This window comes from Haliaeetus albicilla, chromosome 2, assembly GCF_947461875.1.
Source record: "Haliaeetus albicilla chromosome 2, bHalAlb1.1, whole genome shotgun sequence".
Lineage (NCBI taxonomy): Eukaryota > Metazoa > Chordata > Aves > Accipitriformes > Accipitridae > Haliaeetus > Haliaeetus albicilla.
In genome coordinates, this window is record NC_091484.1 from 26,340,116 (window position 1) to 26,360,310 (window position 20,195).

At 38.5% G+C, this 20,195-nt stretch overlaps 1 protein-coding gene across 3 annotated transcripts in view; it reads right to left on the minus strand.

The window, feature by feature from the left end:
* DNAJC13 (DnaJ heat shock protein family (Hsp40) member C13) overlaps positions 1-20,195 on the minus strand; it is a 58,478-nt gene that overhangs the window by 29,584 nt on the left and 8,699 nt on the right. For 2 of the 3 annotated variants that reach the window (XR_011329554.1, XM_069811602.1), the window contains exons 3-23: positions 16,744-16,819; positions 16,101-16,250; positions 15,716-15,757; positions 14,408-14,608; positions 13,115-13,321; positions 12,940-13,035; positions 12,694-12,785; positions 11,755-11,921; positions 11,576-11,655; positions 11,333-11,502; positions 10,374-10,473; positions 10,022-10,129; positions 9,314-9,469; positions 8,528-8,584; positions 7,099-7,220; positions 5,845-5,920; positions 4,715-4,810; positions 4,420-4,563; positions 3,271-3,285; positions 2,681-2,763; positions 1,320-1,473 (exon numbers count right to left, since the gene is read on the minus strand). Coding sequence is in view for 2 of the 3 variants with exons in the window: in XM_069811602.1 (XP_069667703.1) it covers positions 1,320-1,473; positions 2,681-2,763; positions 3,271-3,285; positions 4,420-4,563; positions 4,715-4,810; positions 5,845-5,920; positions 7,099-7,220; positions 8,528-8,584; positions 9,314-9,469; positions 10,022-10,129; positions 10,374-10,473; positions 11,333-11,502; positions 11,576-11,655; positions 11,755-11,921; positions 12,694-12,785; positions 12,940-13,035; positions 13,115-13,321; positions 14,408-14,608; positions 15,716-15,757; positions 16,101-16,250; positions 16,744-16,819 (2,392 nt within the window). In the remaining variant the exon portion in view is untranslated. The remainder of the gene's footprint in view (positions 1-1,319; positions 1,474-2,680; positions 2,764-3,270; positions 3,286-4,419; positions 4,564-4,714; positions 4,811-5,844; positions 5,921-7,098; positions 7,221-8,527; positions 8,585-9,313; positions 9,470-10,021; positions 10,130-10,373; positions 10,474-11,332; positions 11,503-11,575; positions 11,656-11,754; positions 11,922-12,693; positions 12,786-12,939; positions 13,036-13,114; positions 13,322-14,407; positions 14,609-15,715; positions 15,758-16,100; positions 16,251-16,743; positions 16,820-20,195) is intronic. The other variant, XM_069811612.1, reaches the window with a different exon arrangement.

Consider the following 20,195-nt stretch of genomic DNA (forward strand, 5'->3'; position numbering starts at 1 on the left):
AGCAAATCTCTGAGACAGCAGCTGTTCAAAAGACAGTCTTACAGAAGCCCCCTGAAGCCAGTCCCAAAGCATCCTGGGCTGTAACTACAAGAACGGAGTGATACATTCCAGCAGCATAAGCCACATAAGAGAGCAAAGTGCAGGTGGGAAACCTGGATTACTAAGTTTCAGATCTGTACTTTTTATTCTGCCCCAGTTAGGACCTCTAAAGTACAGAGATAGAGTTGGGATAGCAGACACTGTGGTGCCCAGAAGTCCTGTGCCTGACCCATACCTGAAGAAAACTTTGAAAGCTAAATGCCCACGCAAGAAATGCCAGTCCAAACCCAAACTTAGCTATTTACTGCATCTAGGTAAGTAGTAATCTGTAGCTGTGTGATAGGGATAAGCTGCATACATAAAATAGTTCTTTCTCCTAAAGCATTAGCTTGATATCTTGCAATTCTTTGCTTTATCAGAATAGTCAACTGAGAACTCCTCAAATTTAGTCATTTCATTAGTAGTCCTCTGACTCAAATTTCAACTAGAAAACTGTACTGTGACAAGGACGGCATTGGGAATATCTAAGAATATCTTAGAGCTGAATCCAAGTGTGGCCTTGATTTGCTTTAGCATTACACATTAATTAAAACCGTGTGGAACCATAACAATACTGGAGATAAGAGTAGAGTACAGAAAGTGCCTACTAGCACATTACTTGAAAACATCTTGCAAGTTGTTTTGAGAAAGCCAAGTAGGACCATACCAATTGCTCTGCAGAAGCCTGAAAGGCTATTTTAACTTTAGGTATTGCTGTTCCTAGAATGTGGAAACAGTATCCTCTATAATTTACAGAGCAGTGTGGTTTTAGCCACATAACCTATTCAGGATTTGGCAACCCAGTATTTAACAGCCTTAGCATCACTGAAACATGATGGAAATAAAGACAAGGAACTTGCTATCAGGAAGAAGTGACTTGTGAAACTACCCAAACAAGTCTGATGGAGCACATTCAAGAACAAGTACGACTTATCTTAATTTAACACCAACTTTTCTCTTTTCCTCTTAATGCAAGAATACATCAAGGGTTCTGATCAACGTTTCATCTCTACAGTGTCATTTGTCAGGCTGAAGAGGTTTCAGTTTTGCCAAATGACACTGAACAATTGTACCTGTTCACAGCCTCAAGCCTTAGCAGTTTATTCCATAACCCCAAAAGAATTCTAGCTTGCAGTAGGGACTGTCAACACAAGATTCACTCATGTAGTTATAGACAGAAAAGTGACATTTTCAGTAGACATATTTTACATATGTAGTTTCTCCTACGGTGGGTCTTTTACCTCAAACTCCTGATGGTTCCATGAGATAACATTAGCACTACCAAGTTCTCGGTCAATATTAAACGCTCTCATCTCAGACTCAAGAGTATCTCTCAGTTCTTCCCGTGTTTTGAAGTTCCAAATCAAGTTTGATCTAGAATGATCCTGAAGAAATCTAAGAAAGAAGTCACATAGTCTAAATCCCACAAAACATCATCTCAAAGGCAGACAAGACTTAGCTGGCAAGCTAGGGAAGATTAGCATTAGTGGACCTTAATTAGAAGGCACCAAGTAGTGGTCTCTAGTTTGTTAGAGTAATTATGGGTGTTCACTTGTATAGGGCTTTCATAGTCATGGACGTCAGCCTAAACTAAAGCATAGCTGTTGTCATCCCTTTTGGCTCAATTTGTTATCTGCATATAGTTGATGACCAGGAGATGCACAAGCTATTCGTTGTATCTGCCAGTAAGGGCTACAAGTGAACAATAACCCAGGGCAGCAAACGTGCACATACCAAGTGTATGTTTTAAAAAAAGTAGTTCATGCAGGAAAATAGAAGTTGATGTCTCAAGTGTTACAAGACAGTCAGTAGACATTCTTCAGCGGCAGTTACAAAACAGCCTTTGGATCCAGAGACTGGCTGAGAGCAGCACTTTAATAGTTCAAGTTCAGGAGCAGGCAAATTTTCCTTTCATGCAACACTTGTGCAGAATGGACTATTTTTGACCTTTAGAAACATTAAGCACTGAATCAAACAGTCAAGTTTATGGAATTTCCCCAATCTTGCTTTCATAGTTTGTTGTACAGTCAAGCTTTACTAGTCTATTTAACATAAAATCCCTAGCCAAAGTGAAATGATAATCTCTTTTTTCAGATACAGGCCCCTCTATTGTAAACTTTGACAGTTTTAAGAACTCACAGGTAATCAAGCTGTATTTAGGACCTGTGGCACTATTTGAAATCCCATATCCATGTGTTTTCCTTTTGCCTGCCTTAAGCTCATTTTTATTCCAATTCAAGTTAAAACATCTTGAGTAGCTTACAGGTTGATGCAAACACCACAATGCTTTTCAGTGCTACTTTGCTTAGCCTTCGACATCATGCAGATCTGCACCTGCAGTTTGTGGCTCACTCTTCCTTTTGATTCAAGGGAAAAGAGGATGTAGTTTGATGACATGTAAGAAGCTTTCCAAATTTCACCCTTTCCTAAACACAAGCGAAATCCTTAAGCATACCTTAGAATTTCATTTTTCGTAAGTTCCTGTTACAAAGCACTTGCACTGTTTCAAGGCAGGCAGAAATATGAATCAAGTCACAGCAACTCAGAAGATACTAACAAAAATATCCAGCCAGGTAGTAACTTGTATAAGAGAGTATTTTACCTGTAGTAGAAGAGATCCCAGTTTGCTTCTATTTTTATTCTTTGGCGTCGTTTCCTTAATATCACTGGCTTTTGAATAATGTTCTGCGAAAGAGCCAAATTTAATAAGTTAGTAGAAAAAGATACTCCCCATTTTCCCTTTTTAAAATAAGCTGGGGGTTTTTATTCCTTCAAAGGCCACACTAAGTTAAGTACCATTAATAAGGTCTCCTTTTCTAGCAAGTAGTAGCAACAGACTTTCACAAGTGTTATTTACACCAAGTTAAATCATGCCAGAGAACCTTTCAGCTGTTTAACAAGTCATTCATTCAGAAGCAAGTTAGCCCTGAGAAAGGCTTCATTCCCATCACCATAAGCACTCATCAGCTCCAAAGCTGATAGAAGGGAAAACCCAAAACAAGAATGCTTTGCTGTTGAAAGGAAATGACTAGAGCAAGTCACAGAAATAAGTCACAAACCCGACTTAGCCACTGAAAGGTTCCCTAGTTGGATCAAGCACAAAATCAGTGTTATACTTTACATGAGGTACCACATGCAAGCAGAAGTCTGAGCAACATAATCCACACAAGTGGCAGAGACATACAGACTCACCATATTGTTTCTGTCCTGATTGTGATGGAAAGTTGGAAGAAAAAGAAAAGGTACATTTAACAAGCCACAGCCACTGAAGTAATTCAAAGTGGTAATACCAAACTTGCTACTACCCTTTCCAAGCTACACTTGCATACATTTACTGCAAAATTAAACAGCTCAGAACTCCAGATAGAACCATGATTGTTTAAACTCAGCATCGAGACAAGATGTTTGAAGTGCAATTTGCTCTTCCACCACTGTTTTCCAGATTTCTCCATTAATACTTTGTTTTGAACCCAGTTCGCCATTTATTCCAGAAATATTACCTGTCAAAATTGTACACGACTGTCCACATCAAACTTCAGCTAGATTTTACCAAGTTAAGGCTTCCCTGAATTAAAGCTTATTGTTATGTTAAATCAAGCACAAAGACAGATATTTTCAACACTCTGCATTGTCCTTTTCATCCTTCCTTGCATATATAATAGCTTGTTTCACTTTCAGAACGCATAAAAACAAGCTTACTCAGGAGACTAAAGAAAGTTAAGGGAAACATCTCATGATTCAAGAAGTCTGTCATACAGAACATGACAATAAAATGAAAGGAAAAAGGAGACCAACAGTAAGAACTCAAGCAATGCTTGAGCTATCCTCTTATGAGATCAAAACAGTCACACTTTTTATGTATAGTCTTATGTTGCAATTTAAGCATTAAGATACCTATATTCAAGGTAATACTAAGCTTCTTCAAGCAGGTTCCATAACTGAAATACCACTACCATAAAGAATATCCATAGTTTAAACGCAGTTTAAAGCCATGTGGTTTTGCCACATTAAGGCATTTCCTATTCTCCTGTATAATTACCTTGGAAGACACACAAGCTGCAGTCCAGTGTGGTAAGTTTGGCTGAAGCAAGAAGCTAAACCTTAATATGTATGCTGAATGAATCCATTTGCCTGCTTTACAATTCTCCCTGGAACCCATTTCTAACCCAAGATGAAGATTAGTAAGAGGCAGAGAGTTTGCTAAAGGAAGGAGAGCTATGAAGTTTCTCACATTCCTACACTTCTGTTACTGTCAAGCTTCCCTCTGATTTCATGGAGTTGTAGGTGTTCCTTTCTACACTTAGTTAAGTTGCTGTAATGAAGAGCTTCAAATACTTTTACCTCTTTTTGAGCTATGCCCATTCTATCTCTCCAGTGCATCAAGACTAGATCCACCTTCTCTTTGGCAAATTTTTCAACTTCCTTCGCAGCTTTTCCAGCCAGTCTCTGCCACTCTGGCACTTTATTAAACTTGCCATACTGATCCTGCAGAATAAATCCTATTAGTTATTTGCAGTTGCAGGTCTGTCAACATGTTTGATGCAGGTCAATGCTACAGTCAAGGGTCTGTATTAGAAGAGTCACTAAGACTGTACATCTATATAATGGAGGAGGTAAGACAGCTACATTTACTTACAGTTGCAATTTTTAAGTTATCTCTAACATGCATCCTATCAGCATCTTTTTCAGGAACAGGATCAGCACTGTCAAGGTATGCCAGCAAACCTGGTGGCTAAAAATATTTAAAACCAGTGTAAGCACACACGTGGCTACTGGAACAGAAACCATCACATTAGGTAACAAGATAATTTCTTTAAATTACAGATTTCAAAACAGGATTTATATTCTACTCTAAAAGCAAAGAGGTACAGCTAAGCAGCTTCTTTGCTTTTATTAGTGAAATGCCACCATCCTCAACAGGACAATTCAATAGAGGCACTTCATTAGCTTCAGTACAGCAGAGGTCTTGCCTATATCCCATTTCTTAAATGAGCACTTAAGGAAGGTAAAGACTGCAGGAAGAAAAGAGTTGAACCCACAGCAATTGAGGGGGATGAATACAGTAACACCAGAATCTATCCATATCCTCTGATATAGATTGAATGTTGCATGTGACATTAGAGATGAGATAGTCTCATTTGACTAAGCCTTCCTGAAGATAGTGACTAAGATCAAGACAGTTAGCTCTGCCAGAAATGAAGGAATTGCTATCTTGAATTTAAAAGTTGCTATTTTTCCAGATTTAGTAATTCCTTACAACACAATTCTTTGAACTAGTTTCACTGAAGTAACCTAAGCAAGAACCTTTCAGGAGGCTGCAAGGGTGAAAGAACATGGAAAGTATTAGCTAATATATAAATTTAGCTACATTATTAGCAAATAAATTTGGACAGGTATGCAAGCACAGACAGAACTCTTGCCTTAATTTTTAACTGGAACTAAGTATTAGAGACTATGTTTACTATGTCTCCTACATCTTTATCCTTTTAATAAAGAAAAAGAAGTCAGACACCTTATTTTTAAGCTGTATATTATACACCATTTTAGAAGTGGCAGGAAAGTAACAGAATACTTCAAGAATCTGAGATGTTTTGTACTAGCCACCAATATCCTTCAAATAGCAGATGCCAGACTGACCCCCCAGGCTAGATTTCCCCCCTGGAGGGGAAAAGGGATAGGTTTACTATATAGACTATCCCAAGTTTTCTAACACTACAGGCTCTCAGATTTTATTCTTTCCCTACTCCGTATCCCATTTTTACTCACCAAGATGCGTTTCAACAAGTTCATAGCAGTTTTGTTCTCAGCTGTCCAGAGGCCAACCAAATGTCTACTTAACTGCCTGAAAAAGCCATCGAAATAACACACTGCAAAGTCGTATTTTAAACAGATTTTTAAACCACTAAACTGATACCCTCACCATGCTGGTGAAATGAAGATGAGCAAGAGCTTCATGCTCTTGAGTGAGTAAGAGCACAAAGCATTATATTGTTCCAGTTCAAGTATATACTTGGCATGCTTTAAAGTGTGGCCTTTAAGAAGCTCCAGTGAAGTTAGTGGAACAGTAGCAGCACATGCTTTTTAATCTAGACCTCAAAAGAACACTTGAGCAATAGAGCAGAAACTAAACATCTAATGACTAAGTGTAAGTTTATCCAGTCAATCTTACATTACAGTTAAGAGTCTAGAAACCATCAAGAACTGTTAACTGCTCCACTTGAAGCTCTTAATACCAGTTATTGGCTAGGAAAGCCTTTCTGGGAGCCTGTCTTCTATGCCAAGTTTCACTTTCTGCCAACATTTGTCACCAGGGTTCTACTGCACTGAACTGAAGTGTCACTTACAATCAAGTCATTAGTAGCTGCAATCAGAACTAATGGGACAGACGGTTTCATACTAGCTCTCTCCTGAATGACATACAGTGGCAACAAGTTCCACTTGTCACTACATTGCTTAGCAACTCTTCAGGTGCTTCAGGACCATGCAAGTTAAAGCTTCTATAATATTGTATTTGGGTGGAAGTAATTGAATTATCACTCATCTTCCTCAGCATGCCCTCAGGCCCAGTTTCACAAGTTCTTCTGACTGCTGAATTCATGGAATGATTTCTATATAAGGAGACTTCTCTCTGACAGGATGGGTGACCCTAACTGCATGCAAGATGTCTGAGGTGTGCACACCAGGATTTATACAGCTGTATAATAAAATTAAACCTTCTTACAAGTTCCAGACATTCTACTTGCCTTTTCTTTCCCTGAATGTTTTCAGAACAAAAAAAAAATCAAAACTTGAGCCTTTAATGAGTAACCAATCCAAGTGCCATTTTGGCAAAAAAATAATCAAAGGTTCATTAAGTGGCTACAGTCTCAGCTGAAGCTTGCTCTGCTTAAACATACCAGCTGCCGAAGAAAACATTCTCCTAAAGAACTGCAAGTTTTCTTCCCTGACCTCCCAATATTTCTAGTGTTAGCTAAGCCATTAGACTTTTTAAACATAATATATCAAGTGAGACTGACATACCTATTTGTAAGCATCCTCTGATCTGTGCTTATCGTAAACATTGCAGTGTGCAAGTGACGAGGTAAGGCACCTTCACTGAGGGCAAGATCTTGCATTTTGGTAGCAATCTCTTTGTCTCCTTCCTTTGGAAACAGGGCAAGATGATTACTAAAGAATCTTAGTTAAGCTGCTTTTATCTTAGTCTACAGTTCTAAGGCCTTCTTGACCATCAATTATGTCAACTAATATCCAAAAGCCAGAAGCTATAGTATGATGGGCTTTAAGTGCAAGTTCTCAACAGCAACTGATCAAAGTTCTAGTAAAGCCACAGACCAGATTAATTGGTAGTTATATCCATAAGGACAGTAACTGGATAGGAAAAGATGCATGTCTCCCATCATAGGTCAGGAGGCTGGTAGTACATTTACAAGTACCATTTCCACACTGCAATTGCAAATTAGGGTTAAACAAAGAATGACAACTACAAGTAATTGCTTGATGCTTGACTTCGGTCAGCAGCAACCATTTAAGAATAACTGGTGCTGTTCAGTTTAGATAGCCATATGGATGAGACTGTCACTCAGTCAAGATACGTTACAATGAATAGTGAAGAAAAAGCTTTTGCTGCATTTTTACTTCCCCATGTCCCACTATAGTTCAAATGATAGTTGTAATGAACACCATAGCAACTTTTAGCTAATGTTATCAGGTATATCAGTGGAAACTTGCAGGTCTATACAACCTCTATTTCAAGTGTTCATTCACTTCCTTTCCAAGAAAGTACTAGATGCATTTCAGATGCATAAGCCATTGTGATATGATGAAGCACTAACTTAAGCCCTGAATTTCAACACAGGAAGTGTTGATAGTCAGTTCACAAGGTCACCCTGCAACAATCATGAGCAGCCCTTGAGAAGTATGGACTTGGTCCATACATTATGTAGTATGGAAACTAACAAAGCCAAATCAACCTTTGTTGAAGCAGAAAGAGCAAGAGCAGAGGCTGACATCACTAGTCTGCTCTGGGACACTACTGCCTGCTAATCCCAGTCCCACTCCATCTGGAAATGTATCCCAGGAAATATGGCCTCTCCTCCTTGAGAGGCTCTTTTAAACATGCAGAAGCCTGGTGGCTCTGAGGTATGTGACTGAGCTACATACAACATTAACAGCCAAATCTTGACTGCAGTATGAAACATGCAAGGCACTACCTACTGTCTCAACTCACATGCCCTCCCAACCCCCAAGTGTAAGAGATAAAGCAAGTTGCTATGTTAAACCACTCACAATTAAGCAGGTGTCCTGTTCCTCACCTTCCCCCTTCCCACCATCCCCACCACCACCACCACGAGAAGCTAATATAACAAACTTCTATTGGCAAGCAATTGCACTTCCGAAATAGACTACATATTTAGTATGCTATCCCAGGTAACACTAATAAAAATCTCACCTCTATTATGGCCTTCATTACCAAACCTGCTCCTTTCACAATTGCCATGGAAGGATGCTAAAATAGAACATTGACAAAATTATCCAAGTGCAAAATTTGAAGATTAGATCATCTGATTCAGTTTCCTTAACTCATCTACGTGGCTGTTTTACCTCCAGTTCTGGGCAAAAATTATTATTTCAGTTTTGTGAAAGCTAGCCCCGGAAGAGTTCCTACCTTACACCTTTAAACAAGAATCTCATGTAAGTATCAGATGGACTTCTTAGCACTGAACAGCAGTATATACCAGAGAAGCTGGAATAATGCTGGGGAAACTGACACAAAAGAGCATACTGGTTTTACAGAAATAATTGACATTTTAGCTAAAAATCAGAGTTCTTACAGGTTTACTACTCAATAGGATGTTACTCTTGTTTTGTAACTCTTTTAAAAACTCTCGTTTGCTGAGAGAAACAAAAAAAGTGGCAGATTCTCCAAAGAGAAGATCTGTGCATCTGCTGAATCTAGCTTAATACTTAACTGGTATTTTAAAGTATTTCTAGAAACAAATCTTAGGCAGTCTATTCCACAATGATTCGCATATCATTCACTATAGAATAACCACCTCAATCTGGTATCTGAAGATAAAGCAATAGATCACTAAAAAAACTCACCAAGGTAGAAAAGGTTTAGGCACATTAACCAGCTGAACAGTAGACAAATTTGTCTTTCAGGAGAACAAGAAAAAGTTCATGTTCACTGACTACCTAAAGCTTCCAATAACAACAATAAATTACAAAATCTTACCTGAAAGAGCTTAAATAGTGTTCTTCCATTAGATGCCACCATTTCCAACAACATGTCAAACTGCTGCCCCTCAGTAGTTTCACTATATGGAGCACATAGGGCAAATGTCAGGAAGTCCAGAAGCGAACTAATTACTAGGGCACCTGTCCCATGATCCTGAAATTAGGAAGACAGGTATGTAATACAGATACAGTGCTTCTCCCCTGCCCAAGAGTATTCATGCAAGTTTTACTCAGTACTCATGATGCTGAAAGTGCTCTTCCCTGTCATACCATGAAACAGTCTGCAAATAAAAATTACAAGTTTAAAATATGCCACTACTCTGAGTATGGCAATAGTCTAGTAAAGTATTGGCTCCCAGACCATATCAGACACTCATGACCTCATATACTGGTGTGCTGCAAGTTCTTCTATTTTTAATCCCATAAGTACCAGTGTACAATATCCTTTTAGTTAAAAGGAACACCCAGTTTCTGTATTAAACATGCAAACATTTGTTCCATGATTCTTCAGTATAGACAGCTAACGTTCTAACCTGTCAAGATCCAAGCCTATTTAGAACAAGCTTCAGTGCCAGACATAGCTATATTTTCTGCACTTCAGTTGCAGGTACAAATATATTCAAAGATATATCCAAGTACAACAGAAGTATTTTCATAGCAATTAGGAAAGGCACTTGAAGCTATGTGTCTTCAAAATTTGACTTACCACATGGGAATTGAATTTCTCTAGTAGATTTTCTAGAAACTTCTTTGAAGAAAGAAGGGAAGCTTTGTTCAACTGCTCCTGCCTCAAGTCGTAGTCATCATGCATTGGCTATAAAAAAAGTATTCACTATGCAGTCACATTTCAACTCTCAGTTCTTAACAGCTGTAATTCAAAAGCCACACTCTGAACCCATAAAAAGCACATCCTACTTCAAGTTCAGCAGGAAATCACTGTACAACAAGTTATTTCATGTTTGAGCACACTGCAAGTTGAAGGGCAGTCCCTATTTCTACACCTTTCAGTAGACTGAAGTTCACGCATTAAGTGAAAGAATCTGCAATTTAGTACTTACACACATAAGAGCACAAAGCATGTCAATAGAGGCATGGGTTACTCCATCGTTGTTTCTTTTGAGGGCTTTCACAACCTTTACTCCTAATCGTTCTCGAAATCTTTTGAAAGGAAAGCAGAAAGCACCAAGATTAGAGAGGAAATAGAAATCTTAGTTTTAAGATTAGTCCAACTGGGGACCAAAAGCGGCCTGCTCCCATTGTGTTTGGCAAGCCAGTACCTTGATGTTTACATAAATTTGAGATTCATTGGTAAGAAAACATTAACATTGACTTCACTGTTAACAATATGCCAAGAACACATTCACCAAAACAAAGACATATTTCTTTAGTTACAGGATAGGGATAGTACAGGACAATATTCACAGAGAAATAGAACTTTACAAAGGTCTCAGACTAAGTATGTATGTTACTCTTCACATCATTCAGCTGCCCCATAGTCCAGAGTCAGAAATAGTCCAAAGAATTTTTCATTTTAAGAACATCAGGCAGTTTTTCTGCTTCCTTATGTTATCCAATTAAGACACAGACTCCAAGCAGCCTGTATGTACTGTAGGAGTACAAATCAACTTCCTAACATCACATTTTATCTCGTGTTGAACTGAAGATAGCAATGACATCAACATACTTTAAGAATGAAGAATTGCCTACTTCAAGGACAGATGAAGGTGCATTTTAGAAGTTTTTCCACTGGGAAAATCACTAAACCATATTTGACTCAAGGCAGAGAGCATTTAGCAAAGGAAGAATCAGCTTTACATACTAATGATCATTTGGGATGCTCAGTTTGTTAGAGCCTGATGACAGCCTCATACTACTGGAAGTAATCATGTACAGAGTCTTCCAGTCTTTCAGAAGTGAGGCTTAACTCCAATTCTCAGTTTTAAAGATAAGACACCATCAAAAGCTCAAGAACTGTTTTCACCTACTACTTCCAAACTTGAAGAGACTTCTCACTTACTTTGGAAGCTGAGTAAAGGCAAGAAATCCTGCTTTTGAAGCCACTAGTCGTCTTACTGCTTGGAATTGGCTTTCGAGCTCTGCATTAGATGCTGCAATATCTCCCTCCTGAGAGAGCAATGCTGTTATGGCATTATTAATGAGTTTCTCCTTGTTTTCTGAGAACAGACCCTGGTTAAGAAATAACAATTATCTTTATGCATTAACAACATCTTAAGAGGATGGGCAGAGGACTTATTCTTACATCTTGTGTAACTGCATGTAGTACCCCACTATAGGAAATGTTAGCATTGAACCTGAACACAGCATCTGCAAAGTTGCCATCTGGAAGAAAACATAACAAAAGTTAAGTGCACAGTGCCTGACTAAGTATCTGTATGCTTTAAAAAACACTATAAAACCATGTAGTAAGCATTAGCTTACTTGGAGGAGCCGCCAAAAACCTCAGATGAAGGCTCTCTACTTCTTCATCTACAGGCATACTGAGTAATCCCCAACGCTGGCCTTTGTGTGTAGAGGTCATTTTCACACAGACATCTCTGTTACCAGAAGCTCTCACTCCATCCAACAAGCTAGCCAGGAGAGAATCTCTGGGTTGGGAGAAAGACAGACAAATAAAATTTAGATCAGAAAAGTGATGCCAAAGAACCAAGTTAAGAAAAACAGGCAAAAAAAAAAGAATCAAGCACAGAATGAGAGGCAGCAATCATTGGAATCTCTTACTAACACTGGTGCTATCAGCTACACCTCTGGAAGAAGTCACCAACTTTCAAGTGTTCCTTTATGAACTGTAAGAACAGAGCTGTCTTTCACCCAGTATAGCCAGCTGCAGCCTTTCACTAAAGGGATCAACTCTAGATTATCTGTTAATGAGGTACACATGATGTGAGCCAATTCATCCCTGTGCTTTTTGCAAAACCTCACTTAGGATTAGACTGCATTACAACTGCAAGCACACTCAGGGACTGTTCTGTTGGTTGTTTTAAATAGAATCAACTAAGACCATCTCAAGCAGACAGCTCAAGGAGTTTACAGCCTTCCTTTCCATATCACTTAAAGTATGCTTTCTTTCCTTGTCTCAGATATGCTGCTTAATCAAGTACAACATACAGAGAACAACATTGCTTGGAAGAAACAGGCTGTGTCTAACTGTCCAATACCCTTACATGTTCATCAGAAAACTTCTGGACAGATTTCCTTGAAGATCCTGTAACAAATCTTGATTTGTATGTGGCAGACCACTAGAATAACAAGGCTTTGAGTTAACACTTCCAAGGGTCAGAGGTTCTGGAAGCTGAGAAACTAGAAGCACTACAATGGCAACTTTCATTTGAATTTATAACCCACAGGAGTTCCAGTTACCTTTCTGTTGAAGAGTATTTCCGAATTTGTCCTTTGATAAATTCAATGATAAAAAGCTGGGGGTTTTCACAGTCACATACTATTGCAAATACCTAAAAACAAGAGGTAAGGGTCACATTCATGAAGCAGTGTTATTTATCTACTCTACAAATTAAGGCCATCTTATGTAGACTATCAAATTCCTACTATTACAATCTTGTAGAGCACCTATTTGAAGAAGTGGTACTGAGAAAGGTTTCCTCTTACCTCGCCTAAAGGTTTCAAAGTTGCTATGTTATATGTAGCCGGATCCCGCTCAACTAAGCAAGCTTCTGTAAGAGCTAGTACTCTTTTCACAGGTTCCTTGAAAAAACAAAGGCATGTTAGGAAAGAATTCTTAGCACTTAAGAGGAACCAAGTAAGTTCAGTTTGATACCCTTACCAAGTGTCTAGGTGTTATTTTTTGGACAACAAACTCTGCTAAAGATGTTACAGATTCATCATTGCTGTACTTTCCAAAGCGCAGATTCAAGTATTGCTCAAATTCTAGGGACTCTTTCCTTATCCGCAGGGAGATACCTATGAAGTTGCCAGCATGTTCTATTGCACTTTTGATAATTTCCTCCCTCTGCTCAGATGCAAACAGGTGCTGCAAATTTTGACAAGAAAAAGAACAGGTGAAAAATACGGAATAGCTCAAGAAATCAGTTCCATAAATAATCCTCCACTATATACCTAACAGTAGAGAATCTTCCCAGCAGCTGGGCTTGCCTTTGCTGAGTGCAAGGTATAAAGAGAAGCAGTATTTATTACACAAGAGATCCACTATTAAGTTCACATTTGCCTTTCAAAAAAAAACCTATAGCAGCTATTCCTAAAGGATACTCTGCTACATATTAGCATGCCATTAAATAAAGGTCTGCATGACCTGCCTGTCCATCCTTGGCAACAGATCCTGACAGCCTGGTAGGAGTGAAGAGCCAGAAAACCACAATGGTTGCCCCAGCTGTTATCTGTAAGGGCTGCTACCCAGCCTTGCTAGGCAAGGTTAGGGCAGCTCTAGAGAATCAATTATATATTGCTAGTTTTATGCCAGAGAAAAGCATGCTGCAGTACAAAAGACATGAAAACCCTGATCTAGAAAACAGACTCCTACTTTCTTAGTAGTGACTGAGGTAGCTATATTTACATTAATAACCATGAATTAATTCCTATAGATTCATTTCAGCTGCTTGCAGTATAGGAGACAGAAACCCTTTTAAGACTGTGACACCAACATTACACTGCAGTATTTCCCAAGCAAAGCTGCTGAATATCAGATCACAGGCCTAAAAAAGCATCACCACTGACAGATCTATTTCTGAATAGAATCCCTCCATCAGTTAGGTAGATTAGTAATACTTCTGTCACTTCTGTAACTTTGAGAAGTGTCAGGAAACTCCATGTCCATACTGCATTCATATTCATTATCCAAATATAAATAACAGGATAACTTATGCTCTTTAGTTTTTAAACATACAATAAGCAAAAAAACCCCAAACATTGTTCTCAAATGTTTTAACTAACTTCCTGTGGAAAAGAGGTTTTAAAATCTGTCCACAAGCCTTGAGGCTCTACAGCTGGGTCCCAAAGACGCACATACTTGTATGGTCAAATTATGTTGAAGCTTCATTGTTAAATATGCAGCTATAAATATCCTAAGCACCATACCAAGATGTTTTGTTTTAGTACTCACCAATCTACTAAATCCTCCATAGAGGATACAGAAGCCTCCCTGATAGCCAGCAATATCGACAAAACCTTCAATGTTTCTGTAGTCATAGGAGCACAGGACTTTATTTGTTGCAGGATCAATTTGGTCAATACCTCCAGGAGTCACTTCCAGAATCACAGGTTTCCTTGTATCACTCCAGTGATGTTTATAGCAGTTATACCTCTGCAGAGAAAGCTACTATTAGACATCTACACACACACTCCTTTACTACACAGCAATACTCTTCCAAATCTAGTAAGCAGCATGGGTGTAAAGATCAAAAAAATTATATCATTTCCCCTAATGCTCTTATTTAAGAACACTATTAATCAAAGGAAAGTAGCTGTCAACTCACAAGGAAGTTGCAGCTTAAACAACACATTTTGAAGAGAACAACAATCCCAAAACAGCCACTCCAAAAGGGAGTTTCTCTTGCTGCAGAAGGTGGTCTACTCAAGCTATGTACACTGTGGTTAGACAAGGAAACAGCTATTGCACCAGATGATGTTATTCAGCTAATCAAGACTAAATTAAGGTAAACTTAACATTATAGTGCAAATTTTTCATCTTCTGGTGTCATATTCCATTACAAATACAGGCTTATTGAAACCAGCAGAAGTTAGAGGTCTGTTCTAAACTACAGTAAAACAAAGGGGGGCCCCATATTCCAGCAGTGTTACTACACTCATCACTGAAAATTTATTCTATGCAATGCTTTAAGTTACTTTTAAGTGCTATCTTCTGTGACCAGAAGACATAAAACCAAATATAAAGTCCAGGTATGTATACTGCCTTGCTTATTACTATACTAGCAAGTTCATTAAATGGCAATCTTGTCTTTAATCTGACCTACAGAAATCCTCCTAGGAAACAATGTTCCCACATCAAGCATTCAGGATGTTATGCAGAAAACTATTTAGAGTTAGAAAGTGCTGGAAGTAGTAAACATTTGAATAATGAATCAAAGCTTTGTTTTTCTCCTTCCTTCTCTCCAGATAAGAACTCCACATGGCAAAGCTCTTCACTTCAGCAGTAACATTCAAAGTCTTTAAGTGTACCTCCATAAGGCTCAGGCCAACTGAAGAGAACTGAAGCCTTCTACTGTTGAAAAGGTTCCCATTGCTTTTGAACAAACTCTTAATTTTCTCCTCCCAAAGCAAGTCTTCAGATCCAAATTTACAAAAGCTATTTTAGGTAGTGCATATAGCACAAGCGTAACACAAAGTAGAAGTTTAAGTCTTTAGACCATTTCATTAAACTGCATATGATCCAGACAAGCCAGACACTTACCCGTCCTGTGATTTTTCCTTCTGAGAAGTCTGTCCTGAATCTCTGTTTTTAAAAAAGTTAACCATAAATGAATGTAACTGATAGCCAATCTATCCAGAAAGTCTACATTTAAGATGACCCTGATTTAAGGGACTCAAACTAAGCCTCTTTAAGGCTCACCATTACACTGCAGTTTAATATATTCAGTATTTGTAGCTTTACTTGCTATTTAAGAATCATGCACTACTTGCTACAACTGACACTAGACCAAGTTCATTAACATAACAGCTCAAAAGACAACTTGCTTTCCTACTTTTTATGTAAGGAAAGAAAGCATAGTAAGCTACAACAAATGGTAATGATAACCAAGTACTTACTGCTTGCTTGAAGAAAAAAAAAATCTTACCAGTGCCTCTGTAAGGAGTTCAGTTCTGTGCTCTGTGGAAAACTTAAGAGTTTCAGACTTTTTTCCACTGCCTTTGCGAAAAGTGAGACTAAATTCTGTTCCTTGTCCTTTTCCAACAGGAGAAATACTACAGATATCTCCATAAGGCCACTAGACAATTGAAAGTAATTAGGTTATACTGTTAGTAACTTCAAGCTACATCTCCTCCACTCAAAAAACCTTAGCACCTATAAGTGAGTTGCTGTAACAAGACAATAACTAGCATGCTCCATGAAAGCTTTAGCTTGAGCTTCCTATTTGATACTCTGCAAAGTAAGTGTCCTGACTCCCTTTAGGCACACAGCCTTACAGTGATCAAACTTATCCCAGTTCATTCAGAACAGCACACCCAAAAGCAAACTACTACTTATTGGCCAATAAAGACAAATTGCCTAAAAGTACAGAAACCACTGGATATTTGTAGAGTTAGTGAAGGCAACAACAGTTTTCCATTATGTGTGCTTTCGTAGCAGCTGCCATATCCTTCTGGTTTTGCTGAGATCTTGTCAGACTAGATAGTTTCTGAAGACTGAATGCCACTCCAGATGGCATCAATGTGGATGGTGAACCCAAGTCAGAAATCAACTTCAAAAATGATAGTTACCTGATTTGTAACTTCTAGCGTATTGGGATTGTATGTGGTGATGGCATGGGTTCCAACTGAAAAGACTCGCTTATACCTAGAATACACAAGTGTTAGTTTCTCCAGAAGTCACAGAAAAACCCTTTTGAACTGCAAAAATTATGTTAAGAAGCTATATACAAGACATTGTTAGGAAATAAATATGGAATTTTCTGTTAGTTTGCAGCTTACCCTTACAATATGTTAAGCTTCTCTGTTCTACGCATCCATAAAGGGGACATACAAGTTAAGTACCACTAAATATATTTCCTTATGCATATCTTTTCCTAAGTTACTGGCTAAGTCAGGACCAAAGACTCTTGGAACGTGCACTGGAAGGTACTACCAGACAAGAAAAAATTCTAAAAGAACTGAAAAACACAGATAGGAAAAAAGATATTCCTGCAATACTCTAAAGCATCTGTCTGAAGCTCTCTCAGACAACAGTTGTAACATGAAATAACCCAATTTACACACCTGGTCACGACACTGTAACAAGTTAAAGTGTTACTACGGCCAAGCCTAATTTTCTTCACCATGAGGAAAACTAAAACTAAGACTTACTAAGCTCAGAAAGACTCAGATCACTGAAGTTGTAGTTCAATATGCAGCTAGTCATTGTATATCAGTATCACAGATATGTTAACTGCCATAGTGCTTAAAGAACAGCTGTAGCAAGGTAGCTTGCATTTCAGGCATATCAGAAACAAGCAGCAGTGAGCTAAAGCTAAAAAAATTTAGATGCATCAAGTGCAAAATGGAAGCCTTACCATGGTTTCATTTCCTAGACAATCTTCACAGCATACTCTGAACCAACTCTTTATATAGAGACTATTTACATGTTTCTGAATCAGAAAGTTTTGCAACTGTCCTGGTTTCAGCTGGGACAGTTAATTTTCTTCCTAGTAGCTGGTACAGCGCTATGTTTTGGGTTTAGTATGAGAAGAATGTTGATAACACACTGATGTTTTCAGTTGTTGCTAAGTAGTGTTTAGACTAAGTCAAGGATTTTTCAGCTTCTCATGCCCAGCCAGCAAGAAGGTTGGAGGGGCACAAGAAGTTGGGAGGGGACACAGACAGGACAGCTGGCCCAAACTGGCCAAAGGGGTATTCCATACCATGTGATGTCATGTCCAGTACATAAACTGGGGGGACTTGGCCTGGGGGGTTACAGATCACTGCTTGGAAACTAACTGGGCATCAGTCAACAAGTGGTGAGCAAAGGCAATGTGCATCACTTGTTTTGTATATTCCAATCCTGTTATTGTCATTTTATTATTATTACCACTATTAGTTTCTTCCTTTCTGTTCTATTAAACTGTTCTTATCTCAACCCATGATTTTTACCTTCCCCCCCAGCCCCTCAATTCTCTCCCCCATCCCACTGGGTAGAGGGGAGCAAGTGAGCAGCTGCATGGTACTTAGTTACCGGCTGGGGTTAAACCACAACAGCAACATAACTAACCAGAGTTTGAAACAGTAGATTACTGCTACTGGTACAAACTTCTTGTTCTAAGGTACTTCTGTCTGGAAGCAGTCCTGCCCAGAAAGTCAAGCCAAACCTGAACCAGAGCGAGTTCTACTATGTATTCTCTGACCAAAGAAACAGGATCTGAACACACATGCCTTTCTTGAACTTGAACCAAATAAAAATACTTTGGCTAGTTGTACGTATTAAAACGGATTCAGCATAGCAATTGAAGTTTCAGTTCTGGGTAAACTGTGGGTTTGCTAGGGAAACAGCAGGACATGATCAGCCAGATGGCTAACTACTCTGGATCCACGCCACACTAGACACTATCAAGCAGATCGTTTCTCCCCTCTTTCTCTGCATTCTTATGTTGCAATCCCTTCTTCTCTCTCACTTGCCAGGTCTGCAGCAGAAGTCATCATTTCTGTATAAGGTCAAACTCTGCACAGGCTTCAGATACATTCAGAGTTGTTCCCTCATGTTATTTGACCTATCCTCCCTTCTTTCATAATAGCAAGGTCAATAGTATCTGTCTGATACAGTCAGTCAATCTAACAAACTTCAATCCCTACCATCTTCCATTATTCAAACTTGTGCAAGTTCAAGCCATTACTGGCCCAGAGGAGTTTATCTAGGAATTAAAGCAAGTGCTTATTTTCTTCAAATCTTATAAAAATCTGTAATAGTGAAGTGACCTGCCACCTTAAAGATCTTTAATCTATTTAAAAAACCTATATGTTTTTCCACATATTTGAATTTTCCTTATTTAAGGAAAATTGCAGGTCAAGAGAAGTCATAGCAATGAGGGGGAACATCTGAAGTTACTCTAGTTGCTAATAATTCCACTATATCCAATCTGTCAAAGAATGCTCCAGTTCTTAGACCATAAGAAAATCCTTTGAACAAACCAACTGTTCCCTCTCCTCTTGTTGCACAATTTAGGTAGGTATTCTGCCTTTATATGCTTGTTTATGCTGTTCTAAAGAAATTTATTACTTGTATAAGGTTTTGTTTACTCACTTAACATACTAAGCAGCTTCATGCCACTTTGCATCAGAATAAGGATCTGCAATGATCACACATAATTGAAGACCAGCTTCCAAACATTATAGCCCCTTCCTTTTCTCCCCTCACACTGAAGCCAGCATTACAAGACCTAGGAAGCATATTTATTATCCAGCATTCTTAATATGTGATGTGACAAGGAACACAAAACAGAACAGCAGATTTGCCAAGTTACCATTTCCTTCATCTCCTCTCTCCAGGCAAATTCAGAAGACTCAAGTCTTGTTGCACAAACAGAGAAGACTCAGAAGTCAGTTCTTACACATGGCCTAAACATACTCTTGTCCAGAACTTCACCTTTAAATATGTAGAAAGGTATTTATACCTCGAGGCCTTGAAGACTTTAGCATTAATTATCTCTCAAACTACTCTGCAGTACAGTCTAATGCCAGGCTGTTTTGAGAAGAATTTGAACCAAGTGTCCTCTTCCCAGTTAAAAGGCTATTGCCTGCTCCCTAGTTTCTTTGAAGCACTGTAGAAGTCAGAAGGTTTTTTTTTTAATCAGGATGAACCTGGTAGAAAAATTCTATACCACCACACTCAAGTGTTCATGAATTTTACAGAACTACTGAGATACTGGAGCATCATCTGTACTACTAGAAAAATACTTTAACTGCCATGCACACAGCCCATATTCAGCAAAGTGACAAATCATAAGAGTCAAAGTGATTCAGGCTCATTTAGCACTAGACATTAAGTTACTGTTTCTGGGTTGTTTTTTTTAAATGTCATCCATAGATTACATTGAGCATGTGTAACCATGAACTGAGTGGACTTAAGTATTCACATAGAAGCTTACTAAAAGCCATATAAGCTTCTGCTGCAACACAACAAGAGGCCAACTACTCACTTTCCCCTTCACTATGTGAAAAGTAAAGTGTGGTTGAGATAAACTAAG